The 26,031-nt window shown below is 33.6% G+C and overlaps 2 protein-coding genes and 1 non-coding gene across 3 annotated transcripts in view; all 3 read left to right on the plus strand.

Moving 5' to 3' along the window:
* Positions 1–11,182, plus strand: part of LOC113497856 (TBC1 domain family member 14-like) — a 45,751-nt gene extending 34,569 nt beyond the window's left edge. Inside the window, exons 3-7 of the mRNA XM_026877612.1 lie at positions 3,771–3,977; positions 4,783–5,374; positions 6,601–6,729; positions 7,040–7,232; positions 7,416–11,182. Of these exons, the coding sequence (XP_026733413.1) occupies positions 3,771–3,977; positions 4,783–5,374; positions 6,601–6,729; positions 7,040–7,232; positions 7,416–7,630 (1,336 nt within the window). The 3' untranslated portion in view covers positions 7,631–11,182. The remainder of the gene's footprint in view (positions 1–3,770; positions 3,978–4,782; positions 5,375–6,600; positions 6,730–7,039; positions 7,233–7,415) is intronic.
* A 4,248-nt stretch (positions 11,183–15,430) lies between these two features.
* The window catches only part of LOC113497880 (facilitated trehalose transporter Tret1), a 54,520-nt gene continuing 43,919 nt past the window's right edge, over positions 15,431–26,031 (plus strand). The window contains exon 1 of the mRNA XM_026877679.1: positions 15,431–15,579. Coding sequence (XP_026733480.1) covers positions 15,520–15,579 — 60 coding nt within the window. The 5' untranslated portion in view covers positions 15,431–15,519. The remainder of the gene's footprint in view (positions 15,580–26,031) is intronic.
* On the plus strand, positions 23,571–23,645 carry Trnaa-ugc. Its single transcript has one exon. It is a non-coding gene; the product is annotated as a tRNA-Ala (tRNA).

Below are 26,031 nucleotides of genomic sequence, written 5' to 3' on the forward strand. Positions count from 1 at the left end.
AGAACCTGAATTGTCAGAAAAACCATGTCCATTGCTGTATTGTATTCAAATTTGTCAATTCACAATACGTATTCCAGTTGCGTCTTACTTTACAAACGAATCCTTGTTGACTATGTTGTTTGATTTTATAAAGGTCGAAATATTTGCCCAAGCTTCTTTATTAGAGTTAAACACCTACCCCTACTTCTTAAAGTAATTTAATATATCCTAATAATAATATATCTTAATAATATATCCTGGGATAACTCACACACGGTTGTCTGATCCCAAGCTAAGCAGAGCATGTGTTATGGTAACCAGCCAACTGATAAACTTACTTATACATTTCTAAATACATATCTACATATTATAGATAAATTACACCCAGACACCAGAACATATGATCATGCTCATCACACAACATTTGTCCTGGGCGGGAATCGAACCCACGACCTCCGGTATAGCAGTCTGGGTAACTAACCACTAGATCAACAGGCCCGTCATGAGATTTTATTTGTTAAAGCGTGACAGCGCACAACCCCTTAGAGCGGCGTCTCTTTTTCTCAACTACTACAAATTACTTTAGAAGTGGTCTTTCAGGTGTGTGTTTTGTTGCACTAGCATCTTAAAGGTGAATGTAAATAAGCTCTCACACATCATTACAGCGGTTTTTGCTCTATCTACGTAAAGGTGCCTAGGTAAAGAACATTTGATATTGCTTTTTATACATGTTTACTTGTCCGCAATTTAATAGCCTGACATTTAAAAAACACTTGGAGGTCAATGTCAGATCATCATCCGAAAACCTGTTCTAGTGCTCTTTGAAAGATATAAATATTTATATTAAACCAAAACTGATGAAAAATAACCAAGTGTCTACTTTAGAATACTATAAATATTCTTCATGTTCGTAAAAGTACCCTTAACGTGACGCGACCTCATTACGTCTGCGTGCCTTAGAATTTAAACTGCCGAATTAATATTCGCCATACAACGCGAAAATTACCAAATTCACGCAATATCGTCGGCACTTGTGCTAAATTTTCGTAACTTTCGGGGAAATAGAGAGTTAGCCCTGTTTGTTTTAGCCATGTACAAGAAAATTTACTGCCATTATTTCCCTTAAGCTTCAAGAAAGAACCTATTACTCAGACACAAAATTCGCAGTATCCATTTTCTTATAAAACACCATGTTATTCTAATTAGCCTTATCGCGACCGACACGAAGCTTATACCGATAGCTCGGCATCTCCGTGCCATGTTTATAGCCCACTATAAACCCAGTCGCAGTCTACCCGACGTTATTATAGGAAAATAGCAAGAACAGTTACATGAATCGTGCTCAAAGGTGGCTGTTTTACTTTTTTTAAAACTACAACAGCGGCACAGAAGCGGAAATACCAGCGTAATGACAGCGCTGCCCTCCTCAATTTGCTCGTTCGTGACCGCTCTAGGGCTCGCCGTAATAGCAAAGTTTATTTAATCTGTGCCACTCATCTCGCTCTGGTTCGCAAAACCTGGAATATTTTTAAGTATTACTCCAATATTCACGTATTTGCACCGCAAGCTTTTACTGAAATCGAAAAATATTTTGCTGCTATCCAATTTCTGTGCGAAACCCGTCGAAATATAATTTAGCATACATGTGTGTGTTGTTAGCTGACGCAACCACTTCAGAGCCTGCAATTTTCTATTATCATGCTAATTTGACCAATTGCTCTCTGCCTGCCCTAACAGTGTGCTTAGAATACAACTAGCTTATTTGCTAGAATTGCAGGCTCTTCACGGTTGTTTGACGTACTAATTTCAGGTAAACATTATGTATATTGCTCCTTTAAAACTACCTGCTAAAGCAATTTTACTTAACAATATTCAAGGCTGAGATAAATCGATGCGTGCGTTGTTTTTAGCCATCATCTCTTTAAATAAGAAATGCATGCATAATGAAGCTTACGCTCAATCGTGCATTATTAAAGGTATACGGTTTTAACGGTATGCAACGTTATGAATTAAACATCACGATCGTTTATTCGCGAATCGCTTTCTCATTGAATATAAACATTTAAATTAATCATCTCTCGTATTGTAGATTTAATTCGTCGACAATAGTGTGGTAATTACACGTTCAAAATACTTGGCAATACAAGGGGCGTGAAACACGCGAAGTAGCAAATGTTTTAACTGTATTTTTTTTTCACTGTTTGTGTATGAAGAAGTAAAAAGCGTGTCGGTTACGTAAAAGTAAATAACGATTAACAATTTTGTACACTTAAAAATTAATGAAGGATGAATGTATTGTTGTAAAACTCTTTATCTACCTGCAAATAAAATTTGACTGTTATTGCTTAATAAAAAATAATGCATTTAATATTAATGCGACGTTTAGTAGATGTTCAGTCAAATTGCTGGCAAATATATTCATTTATTCAGACACGGCAATAAAAAGTTTGGAAAGGTGCATTCGAGCCTTTTAGCGTTGATGCGTCGCTGGCTAAATTTAGCAAAAGTAATTTATTGAGCACCTGCCATATTCTGCATTACAATGCAATATCGTGAGCACGTTTTCTGAATTATTACTTGTTGTTGAAATAATAACTTCTATTAATGAAGTCAAAGCCTCTATTGTATGTATAGCACTTTATTTGTAAATACGCGTACGTCGATATAATAATCTTTCGTCATACCGAATTTAATTAAGATAAATTGGAGTTTAAAAACCGATCTAAAACAAACAAACAGAAAGATTGTATAGCTACAGTTTCGCGTAATTCTTCGCTATGCTCTTGGTCTGCGTCATGTATGCGTAGCGAAGTACTTCTATTTATTAAGTGATACTCATTATTAGTTTGTATAAAGCATATTATATCTCTACTCCTACCTGGCAAAATGCAGCCATATCGAATAGCCACTTCACTCACTTGTATTTTGATATCCTTGTTCTAAAATAAAAGGCGTCTAATTAAATTTATCCATTTAACAATGTAATTAACCCGAAACACGCGAAAGAAACTTAAGTAGGCTCCAAAACCTTAAACAAAACATGCGATACGTGTTAAACCTAACGTTTATACAATAACAATATCTGAGTATTTAATAATCCTGATATTGATTTATGTCGAACAATACGCACGCAGCCGTAGAAGTACAGCGCGTGCGATGCGCCCGGCATTATGCCGCGCACGCAAGCCCTGCACGATATGATTTGAATATTCAATCACTATAACACGATACGAGGTTTCTTTGTGTTATCTAATTATTTGCAACTCTGCATAATCTATCGGACGTCATTAATAAGATAATCTTTATTTAATTATCATCGATTGCAATAAACTGGATTTTACAGCGATTGTCTGCTGATTTATTGATTACCTACTTTGCTGTTATTTTTATATTTTTATAATCTGTAAGTTGCTTATTTTTATAGAAATGTCAAGGAATCGCATAAAAATTGTTAGGTATATTCTGAGAAACGTAATATTGTTTAAATCTCTTTCGATTCCAATCTTAACCTCGGAAGTTTTCTCCTTACACATACAGATTAGCTTCTGAACGGCTGTTTAAGTCAAATTGGCACCATGCCGAGATCATACACCAGGTTTTGTAACTTGCATTATTGTTTTACGAATATAAATTTAATATACATTTCGTGACAGTTTTCTTTAGTAAATATTCATTTATGACCGCAATAATCTTTCTTTTTTATTACTGAATAATTACGTTCACGATAAATGCTATTGATAAGATTAGTATTACTATGGCGCTGAACTAAATCTATTATAACGTATTTGCAGGCCATCAAACCTGCCGGCTAAGTGCACGGAGGAGGCGCTTCGGCATAAGGCAGAGCATGCTCGCATGGTGGAGGCTGCTAGGAGAAGGGTTGAGAGGGAGGCGGCCGCGAGGCATGCCCGCATGCAGGAGTCACTGCGGTTGGAGGAGCGGCTGGCGAGGCACGCGCGGGAGTGGACGCAGAACATACTGCCTGATTGGCAGAATATGTAAGTATAACTATTACATATGTATCTATTGAACGATTTTCTAGAAATTAAAGATTTTAAGTATCCATGCTATCAAATTGCTTATGATACGAGTCATAAGCTCGAAAGAAGAGAACATGAAGTCATAGAAGCACCTAAAGATAAAGCAAAAGAAAACCTTACAATGATTTTCTATCACCTTGATATATTTTAGTTTACAACAATTTAGAAACAGTAGGTTCTCGTAGAGACACGAACGTGGGTCAATCTAATTGTTAGACAAACACAATGTTATTCTTGTCGTTGTTTTAACATAACATTGTTTATTGTGTCTATGTTCAATGACAACAATATGTACATTGAAAACCGACAGTATGTATGTGTGTCACAGAACAAGAATTTTGTAATCGAGGGATATGGACGATAGAAATATTGTATGCTATGACTGCCTTGTTAGGCCTTGCTTCATGTAGCTCACCTTATATAAAGATATATTGTTTTGCAAAGGAGTATTTATGCGTTCATAAATATTTATTCCATTGCTGTTGAGTTCGAGAGAAAGGAATATAGTAGCATTCGAATGACATGTTTTTTTTTGTCATTCGACTTTTATAGACAAGTCTTGCAGGATTCTGCATTTTAAAATAATAATCTGTTTAGTAGGTAATAATAGTACACACAAACAATTTCGATATTGCATCATCTGACCACCAATTAAAACTTGATTACCTTATGTTCTATTTCTGTATCAAGAATAGGTCATAAGTTATCCTCTTAAATTCTTGACCAAAAATCAAAATTTAATTATTAATAATTTTGTTTACAGGAAAAACTCAAAGCGCACACTAGAGCTATGGTGGAGCGGGCTACCACCCGCGGTCCGCGGTAAAGTCTGGCAACTGGCCATAGAGAACAAACTGAAAATCACACACGACATGTACCAAGACTATGTAGCGAAAGCCAAACAGAAGCTGCACGAGGCACAGCTCAGGAGGAAAAGGTTAAAAGTCAACAAAAACGAGAAATGCAGCTGTCAGGACGAAAATAAAGAACCGAAAAAAGAAAGCAAAGAAAAACCCGCAGAACAGAAAGAAGGCAAACTGGACGATATCCTCGCCAAAACCGAAGTCAGAGTTAAACCCGAAGAGGAAAAACCCCGTTTGGGCATCCCTAGGAACTACAGCGAGCAGAATCTAAAATCTCAAACTGCAGAATCGTGCCCGAAGAAGTGCTGTTCAAAATCGAACCCTAATCTACTTGACTATAGTGACGAGTGTTCAATGGAGCTGATCCAGTTGGACATCGCGCGGACGTTCCCACACCTGTGTATCTTCCAACCCGGCGGGCCGTATTTCGATGTGTTGCACGAGTTGCTGGCGGCTTACGTGTGCTATCGACCTGATATTGGATATGTACAGGTTAGTTTATTTAACATACATACTTTTGCATAAACTTGTTGTTTAATCAATGCTAGCACATTCGTTTATTAAAAAACCCACTTTAAGGTACTGACTGGTTTGCAGATTATTATGTTCTTTTCTTATTATCGTCTTCGACAATCTGCATTAAGGCGACTGAAAACCGATAATGTCCAGTTGTTTCTTAGGGTCCCTTACCCAAAGAGTAAAAATGGAACCCTATGGTGTCCGTGAGTCTGTCCGCCGTGTCCGAGCTGGATCTCATAAACCGTGGGTAGCTAAACATTTGAAATTTTCAAACATGTTGAATTTCATCTACCGTTTATAACAACAAATAAGGATCGAGGTTGAGCAACAGTCGATTCGGTCATAAATTAGTTAGTGACGAAGAAATTCGAGGGTTTGCTTTGAGATGGTTTAATTTTAGCCCATTTATTAGGAAGCCCTCAGTACGGCGCGGCGAGTCCGTCCCGCACTTGACTTTTATTGTAATGGCACAGCAAACGTACCCTTTCAATCAAATGCGATGTTTTACTTACTAATGAATGCCTGATATCAAACTATCCATTTTTTGCCTCACAATTACCATCAGCCAACACGAGTGTTAATATATCACTGAGCAGTCGAGTACCGCCGTTAGTTGCGTGACCCATACCCGTCCCTCACGCATCGCATTCTTCCAACGGTTACGTGATAACCGCGCGCCGTGATCATATGCCCGTTGCATGTGTAACTATGTACATATTGTATGTAATTACGCTTTGTTTACAATATCATATGTCTGAATTTTAGGTGCTATTGCGTAATCTAAAATTGGTTAGATTTTTTTCTAGCTTATGGTAAACAAATATATGTTTACTTATGAGAACTTAAAAATGAGAGAATTAAATAAAATCCTGCTTTTTGTCTTTCTGATTTCGAATAAAATTCCATAAACAAGCCCAATCAATTCCATTTTTGCTAACGGGCTTAAGGGTTTTGTATTGTCATGTTACCCCTGCGTTTTCTCAAAAATCCTATTCCTATCCCCGTCTCGATGAAAGACTCAGAAATTCCTTAGAGAAGATGTGGCTCTAAAGACAACTATTCAGCAAATATTAGATGATTGGAAGAAAGTGGGATAATCACAAAATTATCAGACAATGATTAGGTCCTTTTCCAAAATTAATATACTTTGCTACTCAGTCCGAAAAATCATTTTATTGACAGTATTCCTTATGTTTCAGGGTATGTCATTTATAGCGGCCGTGTTAATATTGAACATGGAAGCTCCTCAGGCCTTCGTGTGTTTCGCCAACCTGCTGGACGGGCCCGTGCTGAAAGCTGCTTTCAGTAGAGATGGGGCTACTATGCAGGTACGACATCATACGACAGTACACCTTTGTGTCAAGATTTATTAAAATGAAATATTCTATTCCACAATTGTGGGGTAAATGCTAAAGACGAATATGACAAAGCAAAATGTTTCAACTGTTTGCCAGCATCGGCAATCGGCTTTTTAATCGCTGCAGATGTTACGTAACAAAAATCTTTGTGTCATAAATTATTTAGGTGTTTGCTTTTTGCTTTTATCGTCTGGACTCCAGTGGTAGCTCTTGAATCCTGATACATTTGTCTTCTTCGACGGTGCCAGCCAAATTGAAATGTTCTCTGTCTTGTTCGCAGCGGCTGTGGAAGGCGTACTCGCGCCTGCTGCGGCTGCACGTGCCGGGCGTGAGCGAGGCGCTGCTGCCCGAGCTGTACCTGGTGGAGTGGCTCTACACCGCCTTCGCCAAGGCCATGCCGCTGGACGCCGCCTGCCGCGTCTGGGACCTGTTCCTAAGGGACGGAGATGTCTTCCTCTTCAACACGGCGCTAGGTACCTACCGAATGTCTTTCATATGCAGAAGTATACACTCAAAAATAAGCTCTAAAATTATGGGGAGAAAGTAAAAAAATGTTTCAACTACAATTTATTTTTCATTACGTCTTACATGATTGTTCCAACTACAATTTATTTTTCAACATTTCCATATCTAATACTTTCTTAATATTTTTCCAGGTATCTTACATCTATACCAAGACGAGCTGAAAGACATGGACTTCATAACCGCCGCTCAATTCCTAACAAAACTCCCTGAAGATCTGGATACTGAGGCGTTATTCAAGAGCATATCGGCCGTCTCCATGACCCTAGACGGCATGTCGTTTGAGGAGCTGGCCTCCTGCTGCGAAGTCGACACTACCCTGGACGATGACGTCACAGTAAGGTTATGATATAAGAACTTCACTGATATAGGCTTCTGGGACCTCATTGATGCGTTATCCTTTAGAGTACGGTTATAGTTTTCGATTTATAGATCTGATCCTATAACTGATTGTCGGTTTCCCAATGACTTTATTTTCCACTAAAAGATTTTAGTGAAAAATTACGTCATTGGGAAGGTGAACTTTTAGTGTCGTTTATGTAAAGAGATTTCGTGAACAAATTACGTATTCCGTAGGTAGTGACAAATCGTGCTGGAAATTAAAGAACTTTGCTCAAATACTTATGAAAGATGTCCTATATCTCAATGGGCAGATAGCGTGTCTGATTATTACCTACGGAATACGTGTGAATATGTAAGGAAAAAATGTCTGTCTACCACCACTCCCTAAAGTAATATAATTGTACTTGTAGAAGAGAGATGCTCTACGGTGTATAATGCTCTGTCCCGCTTCGACAACTGTTACTCTAAGGGGTGTTGGCAGGTCCTCTGTGGTCCTAGTTGCAATAAAACCCAACAAAAAGTAAGCCCCGCCCCATGTGTGAAGTGTAGTGAATGAGTGAAGCGGCGAATGAATGATAAAGATTAAAGAAGATGAATGAAATGTGGTCGTTATTTGTTTTGTGGTAGATATAAATGCAAAGAGCTAACTCTTGCTTGTAAAATAATTTGTAGGTTATTGTTTAATGTATTTGAATGTTGAAAGATGATATTAGCATGTTCGATTCGATGGGTTTTTGTACTGTGACGTCATAGCACATTATTTATACGAATTATTTTCTGAATTAATTTAAAGTTTCAAGATGTAAATAGTATAATTTGAGATATTATTTTGATTTTGATTGATTTATTGCAAAAATTGGTTTGAATTTTACAAATAATGTTTTAATTTGATATGGAGATTAAATTACAAATATTTACGAGTGATTGGTGGTTGTAGCTACTGTAGGTCGATATATCTCAAGCACTATCAGCTATCGAGCATTGAGACTGCCTAGTACCTAACGTCTCCGAATTTATTCAATATAACAAGACGTACTCTGTGATTTTCGATAAATTAATTAAAATCACTGTAAATATGTTTATTGTATACATATCATATACATTAGATTCAAATTAGTCATTTGAAGTTCTAAGCTACATTAAACGGTTGTGATAGAACTTGATTTGGTTAATTATGTCGATAAAGGACATCACTATTTTATCGATATAAAATGACAAATCTTATATCGATAAAGTATTGATTTAACATCCGATTGTTTTTATATTAGCGACAGTTTTATAATTGAATTGAATTTAAATATTTTCTTTTGACATATCTGTTGCTAATATAGAAATAATGTTGCGACTCATGCTTTGTATGACTTTGATAAATAATATTAACACCGCTTGGTCGATTAGTTGGCTGGTCCGTGGTCGCTATTGTCTCGTATAGTGAAGGAAGAGCTTCCACAAAGCATTAAAACATCTTCTCTTTGTTTAAATTAATTCTAAAATTACTAAATAATTATATTTCCTATACAGCATGTATGGTCGCAACAACATACAACTTCATCTTCGTACCTGTTTCTATAAACATTATTTTACAATATCATAAGTTAGCTATAGGATTATTTAAGTATCCTAACTTAAAATCATGAATTAACATTTTATACATGCAAGTGATGCGAATCGAATTCGCGAGACTGCGATATTTGCAATATTTCATAGATATTTTTATTTTATTTTGAATTTATCTACAATGGTTATCAAGTCTTATGAAAATCAATGTAATTTAAATCTTTTGCTATATTTAAAGTTGATAGAAAAGGATGATAATTTAATAATTATAAATCTTAAAATATTTATTCTATAAAATGGATATACTTGTCTCTTTCCCGCTCAATACTTTATGTAAAGAGTAAAAGAGATAGCTGCTTCAATATTTTCTGTAGTATAATTGTTAGAGTATTAAAGAAGTTGTACATTATGGTTTACGCGTATTAAAGCAATACGATTTTATAATGTTCATATTATTGTCACTAGATTGTTATGAAAATTGTTTGTCATGTGTATAGAGTTATAAATTTTCTAAAATGTAGTGTCAAATTGTACTTTGTGTATCTGTACTGGTTTGCATTGCCTAATGATATAGATTTGTTGTCATATATTTATGATATGTTATTGTATCAGTTCGTCTTGCAAAAGCCTTTAGATACAAAGACGTGGACAATACCTATTTGCCTGGTTTGCACACTAGTTTAAATTAGCGTCCATTAAATTTTCGCTTGTAAAATCATACATATTTTATAGTCAAGAGAATGAGAAATTATTTGTTATATTAATAACAACCAGTAAAAAAATAAAAGAAGATCGTATATAAATTATTTATCTATTAAATAGCTGTGCAATAATGTATCAAAATAACATCATACGATATTTATCACATATTTACATTTACGATATAGAAGATGAAAGTTACGCAAAGCACTTCGAACTCTAATTAGTACTGCATGTAATTATGTAACTTGTGTGGGTGTTTATGTACACTGTGTTAAATTATTATTAATAATATATTATTATAGTGTTTGTCAATTATATTATATCTTATGAAGTCTATAGTGGCGGACGGAGACGTTCATGTTATGTAAAAAAATATATTAATTAAAAGAAATAACAGTTGAACTAAAAATATGAGCATAGATCTTTAATCATATAGTCGATAGCTACAGTTTCTTTAAATTCGGTTAGTTTTTCTTGTTCCAAAACAAATGTTTTAAGGAAATTATGCTTGTTATTTACAAAATATAATTTATTTACCATTTAACAAATCTTTAACCGTACTAACGTTTCCGCCAGCCACTTTAGTATACTATTTAGGTACTTTAACATAACATACTATTACCTAATTATATATGAATAACGATCAACGAGTAGTAAACCGGCCTAATAATTAATGAAAAGTATCGAATCTATCGAGAAGTAATTATAATTAAATTAATTAGCTTTTAATGTATGGATAATTATTATATGCAAGCATGGCTGTTTGGTATGAATGCGTTTTCAAATTATAAATATTGAGTTGTTTTTTTTCGGTTCTATTTTGTTTTCGTCTTATTCATTTCTATGGTATATGCAAATTAATGTTTGGTTACGATAGGGTGGAATGGTTCATTTATATATTTCATCTTAGGTATTAGATACATATTTCTACACTAGAAATATTATTTTTATTATTCAAGCTTTTAGTAATTCAGTCATTCATAAAATATATGAATGATTTATATGATATATTTTATGAATGAATGACATTGTATGAAAATGTGCATGGTTGTGTCAAGTATATACTAATAATATATCTAGATTATAAATACTTATATATTTGTATATATATGATTAAATATAAATATATTAATAATACTACATTTTCAAATCAGTAAATAATCGCAAAAATGTGTCTAGTATATATTTTAATGTACGTAGAAATCGTTTAAGATCTACAGTTGATCAAGCCTCGTTTAATAAACAAAAGGAGTTTAAATTCTGTGTATCTATACCAATGGTTACTAATCGCGAAAACCAATCTTAAAAGCTGTAACATATAGTTCATATTGCCAGCAGTCCTCTTTTTGATTTAGAACCCGACTCTTTTGTCTTATGATTTTCGTGTGTGCTTTAAATATTAAAAGTTAAAAATAACTAGTAATTAAAAGCTTTAAAATTATTTTTATCGTATTTTTCTTGCCACAATGATGGTGATAACTTTATATTTTTAGGAAATTTAATTTAAATTGTATATATTGTTTATTTTAGAATATTGTGGCACTTTTTATTCAGAATTTAGATTTTATTTATTGGATGTATAGGCCGTTTTCGATTTTTAATACATTTTGTATGGACACATTCGAATGATGAATATGTTTATGTATTTTTATCATTAAATAAATAATAGAATGTATGTAATTATGTGAATATGTAAAAAAGATGTAAACCTTATATTCAGCAACGAATCTTTTAAAAATTGTTTATTAAAGCTTTATCGTAGCTATATAAATATTTAATCTAATGGGTACATTTATGTATGTAAAGTTAATATAAATTCTAGTTTACAAAAGCAGTGAAAATATTTCTAACATAACATAGGTTTCTGGGACTGATCAATTTAATGTTTTGTCAAATCAATTGGTTGCGTCTACGATTGATTGATAGCAAGATCTACGTAAATTTTAGACACGATTAGTTAATTATCACAGTATGGTTCATCATAGTTGAGAAACCTGTCAGTTCTTCATGCTAAAGTGATTAACTTGTAAAAATACAAAAATAAAGTGTGTTTCTGAGAATGTAATATATCTAATTATAAATAAATATATTTATATAATTGTTAATTATAGTCGATCCTTTTCTATCAATTTTGATTATGAATCTCGCGGTAATTTTAGATAGTATTTTTAATTCCAAATTATACGCAATCGATCTTGATACTTTGAAAAATTTAATATGATTTAAACGTTTTAATGCAAAATATCAATGTTATGTTTAATTAGTTAATGTACACACTACTTTTATATTTGCTTTAAATAAAGTTATTTTAGATTTCTATTACTTAACTTTTGTCTATTGACATTTTTAATTCCCATTTTTTAAATATAATAAGTGTGTACATTTTCTAATTGTTTTAGTGGATATATACATAGTTTGGGCTTATGACTGTTTGTTAAGATCTTGTTTGACGAGGTTTAAGGCCCGGTTACCCATCTAAATTCCAACCTCGCGAACCGCGCCTCAACCTGAAAAGTCAATTGGAAGTTCTAAGCCAACTGGTATCCAGCTTAGATAAATTACAGTTGTGATGTGGACTGATATTACTAATTATAAATAATGCCATCTCAATAGATATAATGTTATAATAATTCGCAGTGTAAATAAAATTGTTAAGTTGATGTATGAGTGAATTCGGCCCCAATACAGTACGAAAATAATTATCATGTAATTTAATTGTAAAATAAACATATATGAATCAAATTGTGTTTTGTATTTCAATTCAAAAAATATAAAACCCTACACACCGAATTAGTTTGCCGCAGTACAATAAAGTCTATTCATTTGATATCCATATTAAGTGTGAAGTGGTGATAATCGTTACACTAATGGCAACCTATTTAATTATAATTATAGATTTTTTTTATTAAAAAGGAGAAAGATCTTTCTTTATCCATCATTGAACTTATTTAATACAGCGATTAACTTATTTAGACCGTATGCAATACTTTGAACATAGAGATCCTTTATTGAAGCACGAGTCTCTAAGTCTCTCGTGGATCGCAGAGATTTATAGGTAATGAAGATATCAAATGCATTCCCGTCATATTTCAATGAGTGGTTTCCCTATTATGGATGATACCATTTATATCTACGATTTGTATAATACACGGTTACGCAGAGATTGTTTTATAGTTAAGTGCCTGCCTCGGCAAACGTTGTTTTACCATACAAAGGAATACTAGGTAACAAAAAAAATGGGGTATGAAAAATAGATGTCCTATTCTCAAACCTACCGAACACTCACACAAAGTTTTATGAGAATCAGTCGAGCCGTTTTGGAGGAGTTCAATTTCGTACACCGTGACACAAGAATTTTAAATATAGAAGAAGATTATCTAAGGTTAGTAAACATGGGGTCTGCGTTTCTACTATCGTGGTACGTTTAAAAAACTCACCACGTTTTTGCTTGTAGTTTTTCATTGACCGTCGTGATAAGAGGTACGGCTATATATATAGGTACCTCACAATACACATTCTGTACCTATAATAAAATAAATAAATAAAATAAAATACATTTATTTCAGGTAATCGTAACCCATATTGCTCCATTGTTTTTGTTGCTGTAAATAATGTAGGCTTTCTGCAGTTGTTATCCGCAAATCAATATTAAATCTGCAAAATACCTCCTTATTGCGTAGCCTTCAGTGATTTGGATCCTTTAACAAACGAAATGTTTAGATAAATCATATATCATCAGATCTTTAAGTTGTTAGATCCTTTCCTTGCATCCTATACGATAGCTTAGTATGTTATTTCAACCGAAAATGAACATCAAGTTATAAAATCTAACTATCCACAAGGAGAGCATGTACTTAACTGGAATATAGGTAGTTTACTGAAATACAAGAGTTCCAGTAGATTGTAAATCTAGGCAACTAAAGACATAATTCGGTCTAGGACGTGTCCGAAAGTAGGGGAAAGGGTTTTCCGTGTTTAAGAGAAGAACGAGCATAGGTACAAGCTGGTTAGGAAGATGAAGATCGTCGAATAAGGCGATTAATATCTGAATTCCATTGGACCAAAAAATCATAAATATTTGTGAGCATGTTTGAGTTACATAATCCCGATAATACACCTATGTAACTTATAATGATACGTAATAAAAGTTAAATAATCATAAATTACAAATTCGCTTGTCTGTGTCGGCGGCTCGGTTCAGATAAATATCAAATAGTTCAACAAGTTATCTTTGTGTCAACCGCGGAAAAATGCGGATAGTAAGCTGGGAGGTTTAGGAGTCCGCAAACGAATGTTTAATTTTAAATTAAAATAGATTTAGCGATTTTATTTGGATGCTACTTTGTTTTTCCTTATGGTGTACAATAAATAGTATTCTATCTACATATCTACGATTTTTCTGCAATAAGGCAATTTCATCGTGACTGAATGCTGTAAATCTTTTAGGGTTAATATTAACTCTTTCTTATAAATTATATTACTTATATATATATATAATTTCTATCTTTAATCAATCAAAATTTAAGAGCTAGGCACTTAGTCTGTGTAGCGTTTTCCCTTTTTCTCTATTGCGTGCCATCTCTTTTGCTTACAGGTAGTCACTTCTGCTTTTTTATCCAGTTAGTCTATATATCTACTGATGAATTAACTTATGTAGGTACTTGCTTTACTTTTAGTCATACTAACGTAAAATTTTTAAACGAAGTCTTTGTTACATAAAAAGCAAACAAACGGGAAATAGAGGTAAGTATATTATCAATATGGTAAACAGACACGCTCATTATTGAGTGCTACAAAAACTATAAAAACAACAACAGCGCCATGTGGGTGTGGTAAACAATCACTATTGCTCAGATTGCGCAGACAGACAACACTGATAGGTTAATGATTTTTATTAATTTATTGAAGTACAGCTCACGGCGTACGTACCTACCTACGTCATAATATGAAGTGTAAACGCTTATGTTGTTCCAGTAGCTGAAACTGAACTTTGTTTTGTTATGGAGGTGTGTTTTTTATTGATACGCATTTGTTTTTAGCATTCATCTTATTTTTGGGGTTAAGGCAACAGGTATCTAGTGTCTTCTGAACAGCTAAAAGACTAAGAAAGAGGAGAAGGGAGGATGCAAATAATGTGGTTTAAAGAATCATATAACAACTGCGGCGATACCGAAAATTACATAGGCTTATACACGTGCCTACCTTTAGCGAAGTTAGTATTTAGTATAAGACTAGTCCATTATAATATGAAATTTCAACAAAAAAACTTTGTTTTCTAAAAATAATCATCAAGCCATTATCTTAAAAGAGATTAGGTGGTTGTTGGGTGTTGCTGACGTCACGCAGTCTCCTAGTTGAATGAACGTACAAATATTAACTTATCTGGTCAAAAATTCCAAAAAGTGACTTTATATCCATTTAAGAAGGTTGTAAATTGAACGGAACCCGCGTAGAGCGCGCTCGTTGTCACTGACCACGCAAAATAGGGGTCCGGGAGCTAATCGCCACCGCGCATGCGTCAATAGTGGGGTAACTGACAGTCACTATCCAGCCACGCGACCGGCTACCAAACAATCCCAGACGTGTCTCTAAAACCATCAAACATTTAGTTCAATTCCCTGTGAGAAAACTTCGAAAATGGCAGAAACAAAAAAAGTGGCCGAACCCGGCGAGACAATACTACTCCTTGAGAAAAAAGTAAGTGATTTTTATGTAATGTCAAGTTAAGGTCACTCGTTTTGGGGTGGTTAAGTGACGTAAATCGTATTTAAGGTTGAATTTCGTAAGTCAAGTGATGTAATTTTAGTGAGAGTATGAGAGTATCAGGGATGGGGTAGTGTTTATTTATTTTGAAATTATGCGAATTTGTTAGAAATAGGTTTTGAGACCTGTTGAGGCCACTCATTATCTTCGTGGGGCTCGTAAATTGTAACGCTTGGCATCTACCTACGATTTACATAACTTTTCATAAGCTATGTAATATACCATAAATTTTAAGGTTGATTTACGAATTTTATCAATGTGGTCATTAGCAAGAAATGTTTGTTAAGAAATTTCGATAAAATTAATTAAAAAAAATAACAGAAAAAAATTCAAGGACATTTTTCAACAAACCATGACTTAATCTAACTTAAAAATAATATGAAAAATAACACATTTTTATTCATAACATTAGTACCAACATTTACTTCTAAAAAACCAAAGAACAGATGAAAATACCATATTTTAATCTTCCAAAGTAGCTAACAAGGCACTAAATATTATTTAAACAGTCGCTGGAAAATATATTACCTACATAGCAATGATAATTTACAAGTTACATTAACACATACTTAAGCCCAGTGGCAAATTCCAACCAAAATATACTTATAGTGGTAATAATGGTATTATAGTCAAATGATTCATGGTATAACCGTTACTATATTGAGGATATTTTGTCTCAAAACTAATTTAAATTGCATCTGAGGGTTCGTCATTGTGCCCCACTAAAGTACTCCCTATGGTGCAAGCAGAAATTGCACAATCTTGTGAAGTATTGAAAAGTTCCAATTTTGTGCACTCCTATTTCGTAGTAAGGTTTCCTATGCTTAAATAATCAATTTACAAAACAGCCCTATCAATTATCTAATAAAACAAAACCCAAAGTGAAATTCACCAATTACTTCTACGATCCGTAGCATTTCGCAATTCACGTAGCATTTAACTCAACGCTATAAAGCCAGCAGCCGTCAACAGGAATCAAATAGAAATATCAAATAGATAATATTATTCATTTACATAGAAATAACATCAAATACAATACAAAACTACTAATATAACATAAGTATACATAGATAAGAAAGTGGATAGACCATACGAGTAGACTAAAACTAGGCGTTTCACAGTCACCAACTTAATGATCACTTAAGTATTTACAACTCTACAAATACTACGTGTCTACAAACACGTTTAACTTTACCATTAACTCTCAATTGCATCACGTCGATTGACAATTTACTAAGAATGTACGTCGAAGTGAAGGCATGTGGTTTGTCACTGGAGGTGTGTCAAACAAGTTCTGTACCTGATTCTGCGTGGATCTGACGTCAAAACTGGTCTGACCTGGTTCGAGTGCAGCCAATTAATGACACGCATTTTGGGTCATTGCAAGTCAAGATATTTACGTTATATGCGCTTAGTTTGTTTAAATAAATCTTTACATTTTCCTTGTAACATCGTATCTCGCCAGAAAATTATAAGCAAACATTTTGAATTGTTTGAAAGGTGCCAGTTCTATTGTGCAAGTATTTTTCATTACCTACTTTGCTTATTTTTGGGGTGAACAAGCTACGTGCATTTTTCTTCTGCCCCATTTTAGCTTTTTCATGAAGATATTTGCCCTTGTAGAAATGTTAACATTACTAAATAGTTTTGACAGACCAGACCTATGAATCATTCTCGTCCTTAGATTGTCTTAATTGTAAATGAAATTAGATGTTTATGAGTACCCAGTACTTATTTTCTCAAGTAATTCAGCTTTGGTAACCTTCAAAATAATAATCAAAGTATTCGACTAATTAACAAAGCTTCGACTAGTGCTCCTCTTATCATGTTGAACTATGAAGTGTTTTGACCGCGCCCCCGCCAGATTACACAAAATATGACTTATCAGTCAACTCTACCTTGTCACGTAATTAAAGACTCTATATCTATGTCATTAAGGTCTGTTTTATGTTTGAAATGTGGTGACGTCAGGAGATAAGAGCTCCTGTTGTTGTACTCCCACACGTAAAATTGGTAGAACGTGGATTCAGGGTTGAATTGTACTGGATTGGTTTAGTTTCGAGGTCGTACGCACAGATAAACAGTTTCTAGCTCTAATAATAGCCGAAAATACATGATGCACATAACACGGAAAATGTCTCATTTTTTGTCAAAAGGAGCGACAAATTCTGAAATATTGTATTTACTAAGATAGAATAGCTGATTCAAAACGACATGAGTCCTGAATGTGTCTTCAATTGGCACGATTATCTGCTTTGGTTACCAAGGCAGTTCATATATCTGAAATCGTCCAACTTAAACTTTTTTTAAATATTGTTTGAAAACGATCATACATCACTATAACTTCGTATAGAGTGACCGAAAATTGGCAAGCACAATACTTATGTAGAACAATAAATACAAATCTTGTTTTATATTGGAGAATAGCTCCTAAATATAATATAAGATAACTAGCTGACTCAGCAAACGTTGTTTTGCCGAATATTTTTTTTCTAGTTTTATGTATTTTTAACGCCACATTATAAAAAAGATAGAAACAAACAATTTTTTTTTTAGTGTGATCAACCCTTATCACTTAGGGGTATGAAAAATAGATGTTGTTCTATTCTCAGACCTACCCAATATGTATACAAAATTTCATAAAAATCGGTCGAACCGTGTCGGAGGAGTACGGTAACTAACATCGTGACACGGGAATTTTATATATTAGAAAATAGGTCTCTCTCCTAGGAATATGTGAGCAATTCATAACGAGAAGTGAAAGCTTAGAATACAGCATTTTGATCGATTAATTGCTTGTCAAACGTAATACCTTTTAACAATTAGACTAAGTAAACGTGTCATATTTCCTACTCAATGATATTCAATTTTATTAAGTAGGAAACTCATGCCAACAACATTACAATTGATAACAAAACCGCAACTAATGAAATTATGTAAAAAGCTCAGTTGTAAGTAGTTTTAGAGGGCTCTACACTGTAATTAGTCATATTTGGCTCTATCTACGTTTGGCAATAAAAAACATTAACAAAGTATTTTTCAAGTGCTTTCAAAACCGTTATGAGTTTTAACTCTAAATATGTTCTTAAAGAAGAGCCGATAGGAAGTAGGTACAATTCGATTCATGCATAAGAGACCGCATGGAGAGCCGAAACATGAGCGGATAAAATCGTTCAGAAACATTTTTTACCCTTATCAGAGACAGTATAGGTATTCAAGAAGTCTCTCCTGCCTCGATACACCTCCAATTACGTAACCATTTATGACTAACTCATAAAATCAAAGCTCACTCCTTATCTTCTAATTACTAATTAATTTCAAGTGATTTATTACGTGTTTACACAAACTAAAGTCTACTCTATATGCTATCGATCTTCAGGTTATCTGCAACTCATAATATTTACAGAAGGCTTGTGTAATCTGTGACCCATCTACCTTTATCCAAAGGTTAAGTAATCATGTCATCGATGTAATAATTAAGATAACAGGAATACCCATAACCAAGTAAACAGGGTGGACTATGAAGTAGGCTTGAAAACAGTGAAAATAATTGGGGCTAGCATATACCATGCAACCAATTTTCGAGAAATCAAGTAGAAACTGAAATAAATCCTATTTACGAAATTATAGACGTAAGAAAAAAAAAATAGTCGTATTTTGATACCTGATTAAAATTTTAAAAGACAGACACTTGATAAATATTGAAAATTTTCTATTTTTTTTTATGCATTTTATAATCTATTTATTTTCCCGTGAAGCCAGTTATGTTCACGCTAAATCTGAGCGATTATGGTGGAATGTCGGTCAATCATAAACATGTCTCAGAAAACATAAATATTTACTAGAATTTTATCTATTTTATTTAAAGTACTTAGCCTTTAAATAACTAAGTGTAATAAAGAAAGATTTTACTGGACCACGAGCATAAAAGCTTCCCCTATCAATCTATACTAATATACAAAGCTGAAGACTTTGTTTGTTTGTTTGAACGCGCTAATCTCAGGAACTACTGGTTCAAATTGAAAAAATATTTTTGTGTTCAATAGACCACTCATGGAGGAAGGTTTTAGGCTACAGGTTTTATCACGCTGCAACTAATAGGAGCGAAGATACAATGGAAAATGTGCCAATAACGTTGAATAATATTCACCTTCGAGGGCTCCTGTTTAAAAATTCCTAACTTATATCTTCTAACCATGCGGACGAAGTCGCAGGCAACAGCTAGTTGTTAAATAAAAAAAATATACCTTTCCACCTACGTATGATAAAACATCTCTAAACATATCTGGAAAGCTTTACTAGGTAACTAAAATGTATAAAGATGACGTTAACGATACAGACTCATACAAATAGATACTAACACGACAATGTTGTGGCATAGTATTGATTTCTAATTATCTGTCTCTATGTGAACGCGTGCTGTGTGTTGCATCAGGTAATCAGATTGCTAAGCATTCACGATGTGGAATTTAGATTTAATTTAATTAAATTACTATAAAGTGCATATATGAGAGGATCTCGATGCTTAGCTACTAGTTGATCGATCACAGGTTCAACTACGGTTGATACTTTTGGTTCGTCCGATAACAAAGTTCCTCCTTGTTTCGGAAGGTTTAATTGTGGGTCCCGAAAATTATTTATACATCATACACACACACAGTAGACAGTAGTTACGGATAGTCAGAAGCTAGAAAGTCTTACAACCAGTAAGGGGTATCGTGTTGCCCAGGTAACTGGATTGAGTAGGTCAGACAGGCAATGACTCCCTGTTAACTGCTAGGTGGCTGTATTTGGTTAGACTATGCCAATCTCAATATAGCTGGGAAAAGGAAAAAAATGATGGCGACTTATACTTCCTTCACAACTATGTATTTGTCGTCACTTCGAATCTTGAAAGATATTTATTTCTTTTTGTTAAAGAAGTTAAAAAATGTGCCTTTTAAAACGCTCTACTTATCGTTGATACTGACTTAGTGGTAGAGGTGCTATCATTTTATCAAGTGTGTTCATCCCCAATCTTTATTAGTTAAGTAATTGATAAGGATTATTAGTTATCGTACTACCTACGTCTACTTGCTACCGATAGCTCTATAATTTTTGGGAATCCCTGTTCACATACATTTCTGATCACATGTCCCACCTTTAGAACTTAACCTTGAAATATAATGTTTATAATAATTTTTACAATCATGGTCATATAAGTACCTGTCATAATCGTGTGACAGACGTCCAGTGTCTATATGTAGAGTCACAATGCGTCCTAATCTGAGCAATGAGTGGTATCCGGTCCATTCTATTAAGGTAGCATCATTGTTCATGATTTTCTTTGACCTCGACCGTCTTGGAGTAATTGGGATGAGTCGCTCGGTTAAATAAATAGAAGCTTTATGAATGTAGTGGTTCATTGTTGTCATTTTTGAACGATGAGAAACGTGTTGAAACGCTTTTGTTTTGTTGAATGTAAAACGTAGGTTCTACGTGGATTTTGCTCTCTGTCGCGTTTTCGCAATGATATGTCTTATTGAATTATAGCTAGCAGTCCTGATCTAAAATAAGATAAGATTAAGAATTAAAATCCCCGACTGTAAAAACTCGCCACCCACAACTTTTAAATGGCTGAAATAGCTCGACCGATTACTATCAAACATATTTTGTACACTCGCACATAAGTAATTCACCTTTAATACAAAAGAAACTAAATTGAAATAGCTTTATCCGTTCGAGAGCTATGATGTCATAGACAGACAGACAGAAATTCAGACACGTCAAATTAATAGCACCCCTCATTTTGCGTCGGAGGATAAAAATAAGAAATAATCACATAGAACACACGTATTTACTTTCATATTGATAATGTAATCAATGACGTGCGTCATGTTGGTACGTATTATTCATTTTGCAGAAATATATGATTATCCTAATAAAGCTATAATTGAACGATATTGCTATCGGCTCGTTAGTTCAGCGGTCAGAACGCCCATCTTAATGTTTTCGAGGAGGTCGAGGGTTCGAATCCCTCACGAGCCAAACTTTTGCGCCTATAAATTTTTGAAGAAATGACTATAAACTATGATTGTTGAGCAATTAAAAAGCAGGCTTAACCGATAGCTCTATGACATCATCATCATCCTAGCTTTTTCCCAACTATGTTGGGGGCGGCTTCCGGCTTCTACTCTAACCAGATTCAGTACCATTGGTTTACAAGGAGCGACTGCCTATCTGACAGCAACCCAGTTACTTAGGCAAGACGATACCCCTTGGTTAGACTGGTTATCAGACTTTCAAGCTTCTGACTACCTGTAATGTAACGACTGCCAAAGATGTAGGAATAGCAGCCTGGACCCACAATTTAACGTGACATTGCTCTATGACATGCTTCCATTAATTCTCAAGGTCATGATCTTAAGAATTGTGTAGGTTTACTGTGCGTGTGTTTATAGTTAAAAGCTTACGTTAAACTAATTCTCAGATTATTATGAAGATGTGAAGTAAAAACAGTCATGCAGACAAAACTAGTGTCTGTTAAAGTCATGAACCAAGCTTTTAAATCTATTTAGATGTAAATTTTATAGTGAAGCTTCAAGCTCGACTTAGTCAGCATCAGGAGAATAACAACTAGAACATTACCAACTGTTTGTGTATTGCTTTTGTAGCTTTCTTTGTTTGTTTCTATAATTACTTTCAGTAAATACAGACTTGATAATAAATATTATTCTCAAATTGCAGTTACGTGATTGATTTGTAGCGTTTGTAATTTAGTGTATTGATATTTTAATTATATTACTGAAATGGTAACTAAAAAGATTGTAAGGTGTTAATAAAAAAACATTTTTCCTATAGTTTAGGTAAATCTGTTGTGGTGCTATTTTTCAAGATACAAGCTATGCCTAAAGGTATGATATACGATAATTTTAATAGTAATATAACAAAACACTTACAATGAAGAAAATAATTTCATCGTTTCGTGTGGATCGATTACTTGAAAATGTTACCCGGAACCAGTCCATGTTACCAGGGGCGGACTCGACGCGATCACTTAAACAAATTATTCGTTAGAAAGCAACAAGATTGCACCATTTATGCAACTATGTTGTGATATAGGTACCTATTTAGATAATTTAAATGGACATTTTTATTCAAAAAAATACATTTCGATCAAACAATATTTATATTTAAAAAAACTACATACTTTAAATTTAATATGAATTCAAAATAAGCAATATACATAATTTACAGAGCGTCAAAAAATATATCTATATCCCTGCAAAGTCGGGAAACAGGCCAAGAAGTCTCGTTTATTATCAAGAACTCGAGCAAATGGTTCCTTAACTTAACATGTCGACGCGTGTCGCGACCTACAAGAAAGACCGAAACAATTTCCAAGGCAGCAATGACATTCCGCCTGGTCTGTTACCATTGTTGCGTACCAAACCATTGGGTTCTAAATCAGCAGGCACACCAGCACTGACAAGAGCACGTAGATGACGATGATGTCATTATGTCGCCAAGCGAACAACGTTTTGCATGTACTTAGTGAAAATTTCGTTTTCAAATTAAAAAGCATTTTCATAGTTAAGTTAATTATCACAGTTGATAACTTCGAAACATGATACTTGTAAAAATAAGATAAAATTTGGCAATGGACAATGGAAATATATGAAATCAACTGAAACATCTGCGTTTGTGTTTTAAATCACACTTCTTCGTAAATCTAGTGTAAGATTAGCAGTAATGTTAGTAGGACGGGGAAAAACTTAGTAATGGAAGTTAAAGTAAATAGTGAGGCGTGTAACATGCACACAACTGTTTACTTCTAGGTATATTGATGACGTGCTTCAACTATCTAATCGTAATCATCAACTTCTCAGAAAGGAAAATGATTATGCTTATGATTATGAAGCTGAAATTTAGCATTATTGCCAGTCGGCTCGTTAGTTCAGTGGTCAGAACGCCCATCTGCATTTTCGAGGAGGTCGAGGGTTCGAATCCCTCACGAGCCAACCTTTTTAAAAAACTTTTATATATTTTTAAAATTTTCTTTTCTTTTTTCACCATTTTTTTTCTTTTTTATGTCGAAATTTTTCTCCTATACCAAAATATACTTTTGAATTTTAAATGAGACTCATACTTTCGGTTTTACCCAGCAAGGATTTCCCAGTGTAAACTTTAGCAGAGAAACTAAAACAAGCTTCATTTACTAATTACCAAAAAGATATTGATAAACTTATTTTAAGTCAAGGTACGTAGCTAGAAAAATACGTCACGTCATGTACTCATGTCGGATGAGTCAGTGAACAACTGACGGCTCTAGTTTTGCGCTTCAGTCTCGGTGATTCATTAGACCTGCTGTATGAATGCCTTTTTTTTGATACCGAAAACATTGTATCGGGTTTTAACCAAAAGTCTAAAACTATTGTAATTTAGTTTACTTATGCGAAGTTTTTTATTTATTCAACCTTATAATAACGTAACATAAAAATAAACATATGATTTCGATTCGGATCGTTCGAGTCAGAATTTATTGAAAGTAATATCGACACTCATATTAAAAATACTTTACAAGGAAATACAAGTCATAATAAAAACATATAGAATAAACATACTAATTAATGAATTTAATAAATGTAGAGCATTTTACACCCCAAGTCCGTCCCTGTGAGTGCAGTGCGTCGACCACACAGCATAGTCAGTCCCACTTTACCGACCGTTGCACTCTACCGGTTGTGTACCATAATTGCACTCACTGCTTCATATCTATGAGAACTTCTTCAGTAAATTATCTTATTAATTAAGTAATTTTAAAATTAATTTTAAGTAAAAGATAATTTTTGGCATATTTGAAATATAAATTTGACAATAAACACAGAGCTAAACATATATTATATGAACTCTTATAATAGATAGTAAACTCCTAGAAGAATACTTCCCTCACTTTTATGTTAAAGTAAAAAAAAACGTTTACATAAATTGATGATAGACATATTAAATACTTCTTCATTTTGTTAAGGTCTAAACATTCTAGTACTTTGCAATTGAGTAAAGAAAATTACTTGAGTTATGTACCTATAAGTAAATACTAAATACCTACCTTTAATGCACTTAAGCAAACGACTAGTAGGTTAGGTTATTAGGTTAGGTAAAGCCTAGTTAGGCAACGATAACAAGCTGTCTAGCAAGTGTGTAGGTAGCAGACTAGGCTGTTAAGCTATCTAATGTAACACTGCTTAATGAAACAACATAAAACAGCGCAACTGATCTGAAAACTACACTTTAGCAAGGTACTTTCTCATCTGCAATGAAGTATAATTAAAGTTTTATCTACTTTTTAAAGATCGCTTGCTTCATTGCTAATACTCGACAATCAGGTGTTTTCGTATAAAAATATTATTAATCGTAAATAAGGAAAATAACACTTAAAAACCTTTATTTCAAAATCAATTATCGGTATAAAAACGAATCCATTTTTTTTTTAAATTACAGTAAGACTTTATTTTTAAATAAATTAATAGGACTGTAACATTTTTAGTCCTAAACTTGAAAAAAACAGGCTTCCGTTTTCGTACAAAGAATTCATCTCGTTTTTTCAACAGTTAGGTACACTATTATTATCCACATAATGTGATCGTTTAAATAACAATTTAATCCAAGGCTATGTTAGAATCGTTGGCTATTGTAAATGACGTCACGTGATAACAAATCGGTCATCACTGCAGTGGCTATCAATGGAGACATTGATTTTACAATGAATTAACACAAGTGGCTATAAAGTACTGTAAACAGCTTCAGCTTCATGATTTTATCGTTCACAATTTTCATAAGAAGACGTGAAAAATATGTTTTTTTTTTTATGATAATGTTTTCTCTACATGTAAGAGGTTAAAACTATATGTTTTTATTGTTGTTGCTGTGATTATAATACTTTCAAGTAGCGGTTGCGGTTTTCAACAGTTATGATATATGCATGCATAAAACATGCATGGATTTCTTCTTGAGGGTTTATGATTCAATTTTAAAATTTAAAAAAAGATGAATGCCCAAGATTAAATCTGTTAAAAACAAATATAATTTTTAGCCTTTGATTGCACCAGCCTTTTCCACTAGATTGTTTTTTTTACATTATACTTACATCCAGAAATATCATAAATCGTCAAGAATAAATCAATGCTTATGAAGTGGCGTATCCATCCTTATGCAATAACAATTTGCAACGGTAATAAAAAGTCGATTAAAGCGTGATACAGTTTCTAGTAGCGAGTATACACAGATCATTATATAAAATCGTTTTATAATAGTTTAATATATTCCAGTCGGAAAATTTTACATTAGAAGTTAGGTTATAATGTAATGTTGAGAATTACTGATCTGTCTGCGTTCCGTCGGCAAAGT

The sequence above is a fragment of the Trichoplusia ni genome, chromosome 1 (assembly GCF_003590095.1).
Source record: "Trichoplusia ni isolate ovarian cell line Hi5 chromosome 1, tn1, whole genome shotgun sequence".
Taxonomy (NCBI): domain Eukaryota; kingdom Metazoa; phylum Arthropoda; class Insecta; order Lepidoptera; family Noctuidae; genus Trichoplusia; species Trichoplusia ni.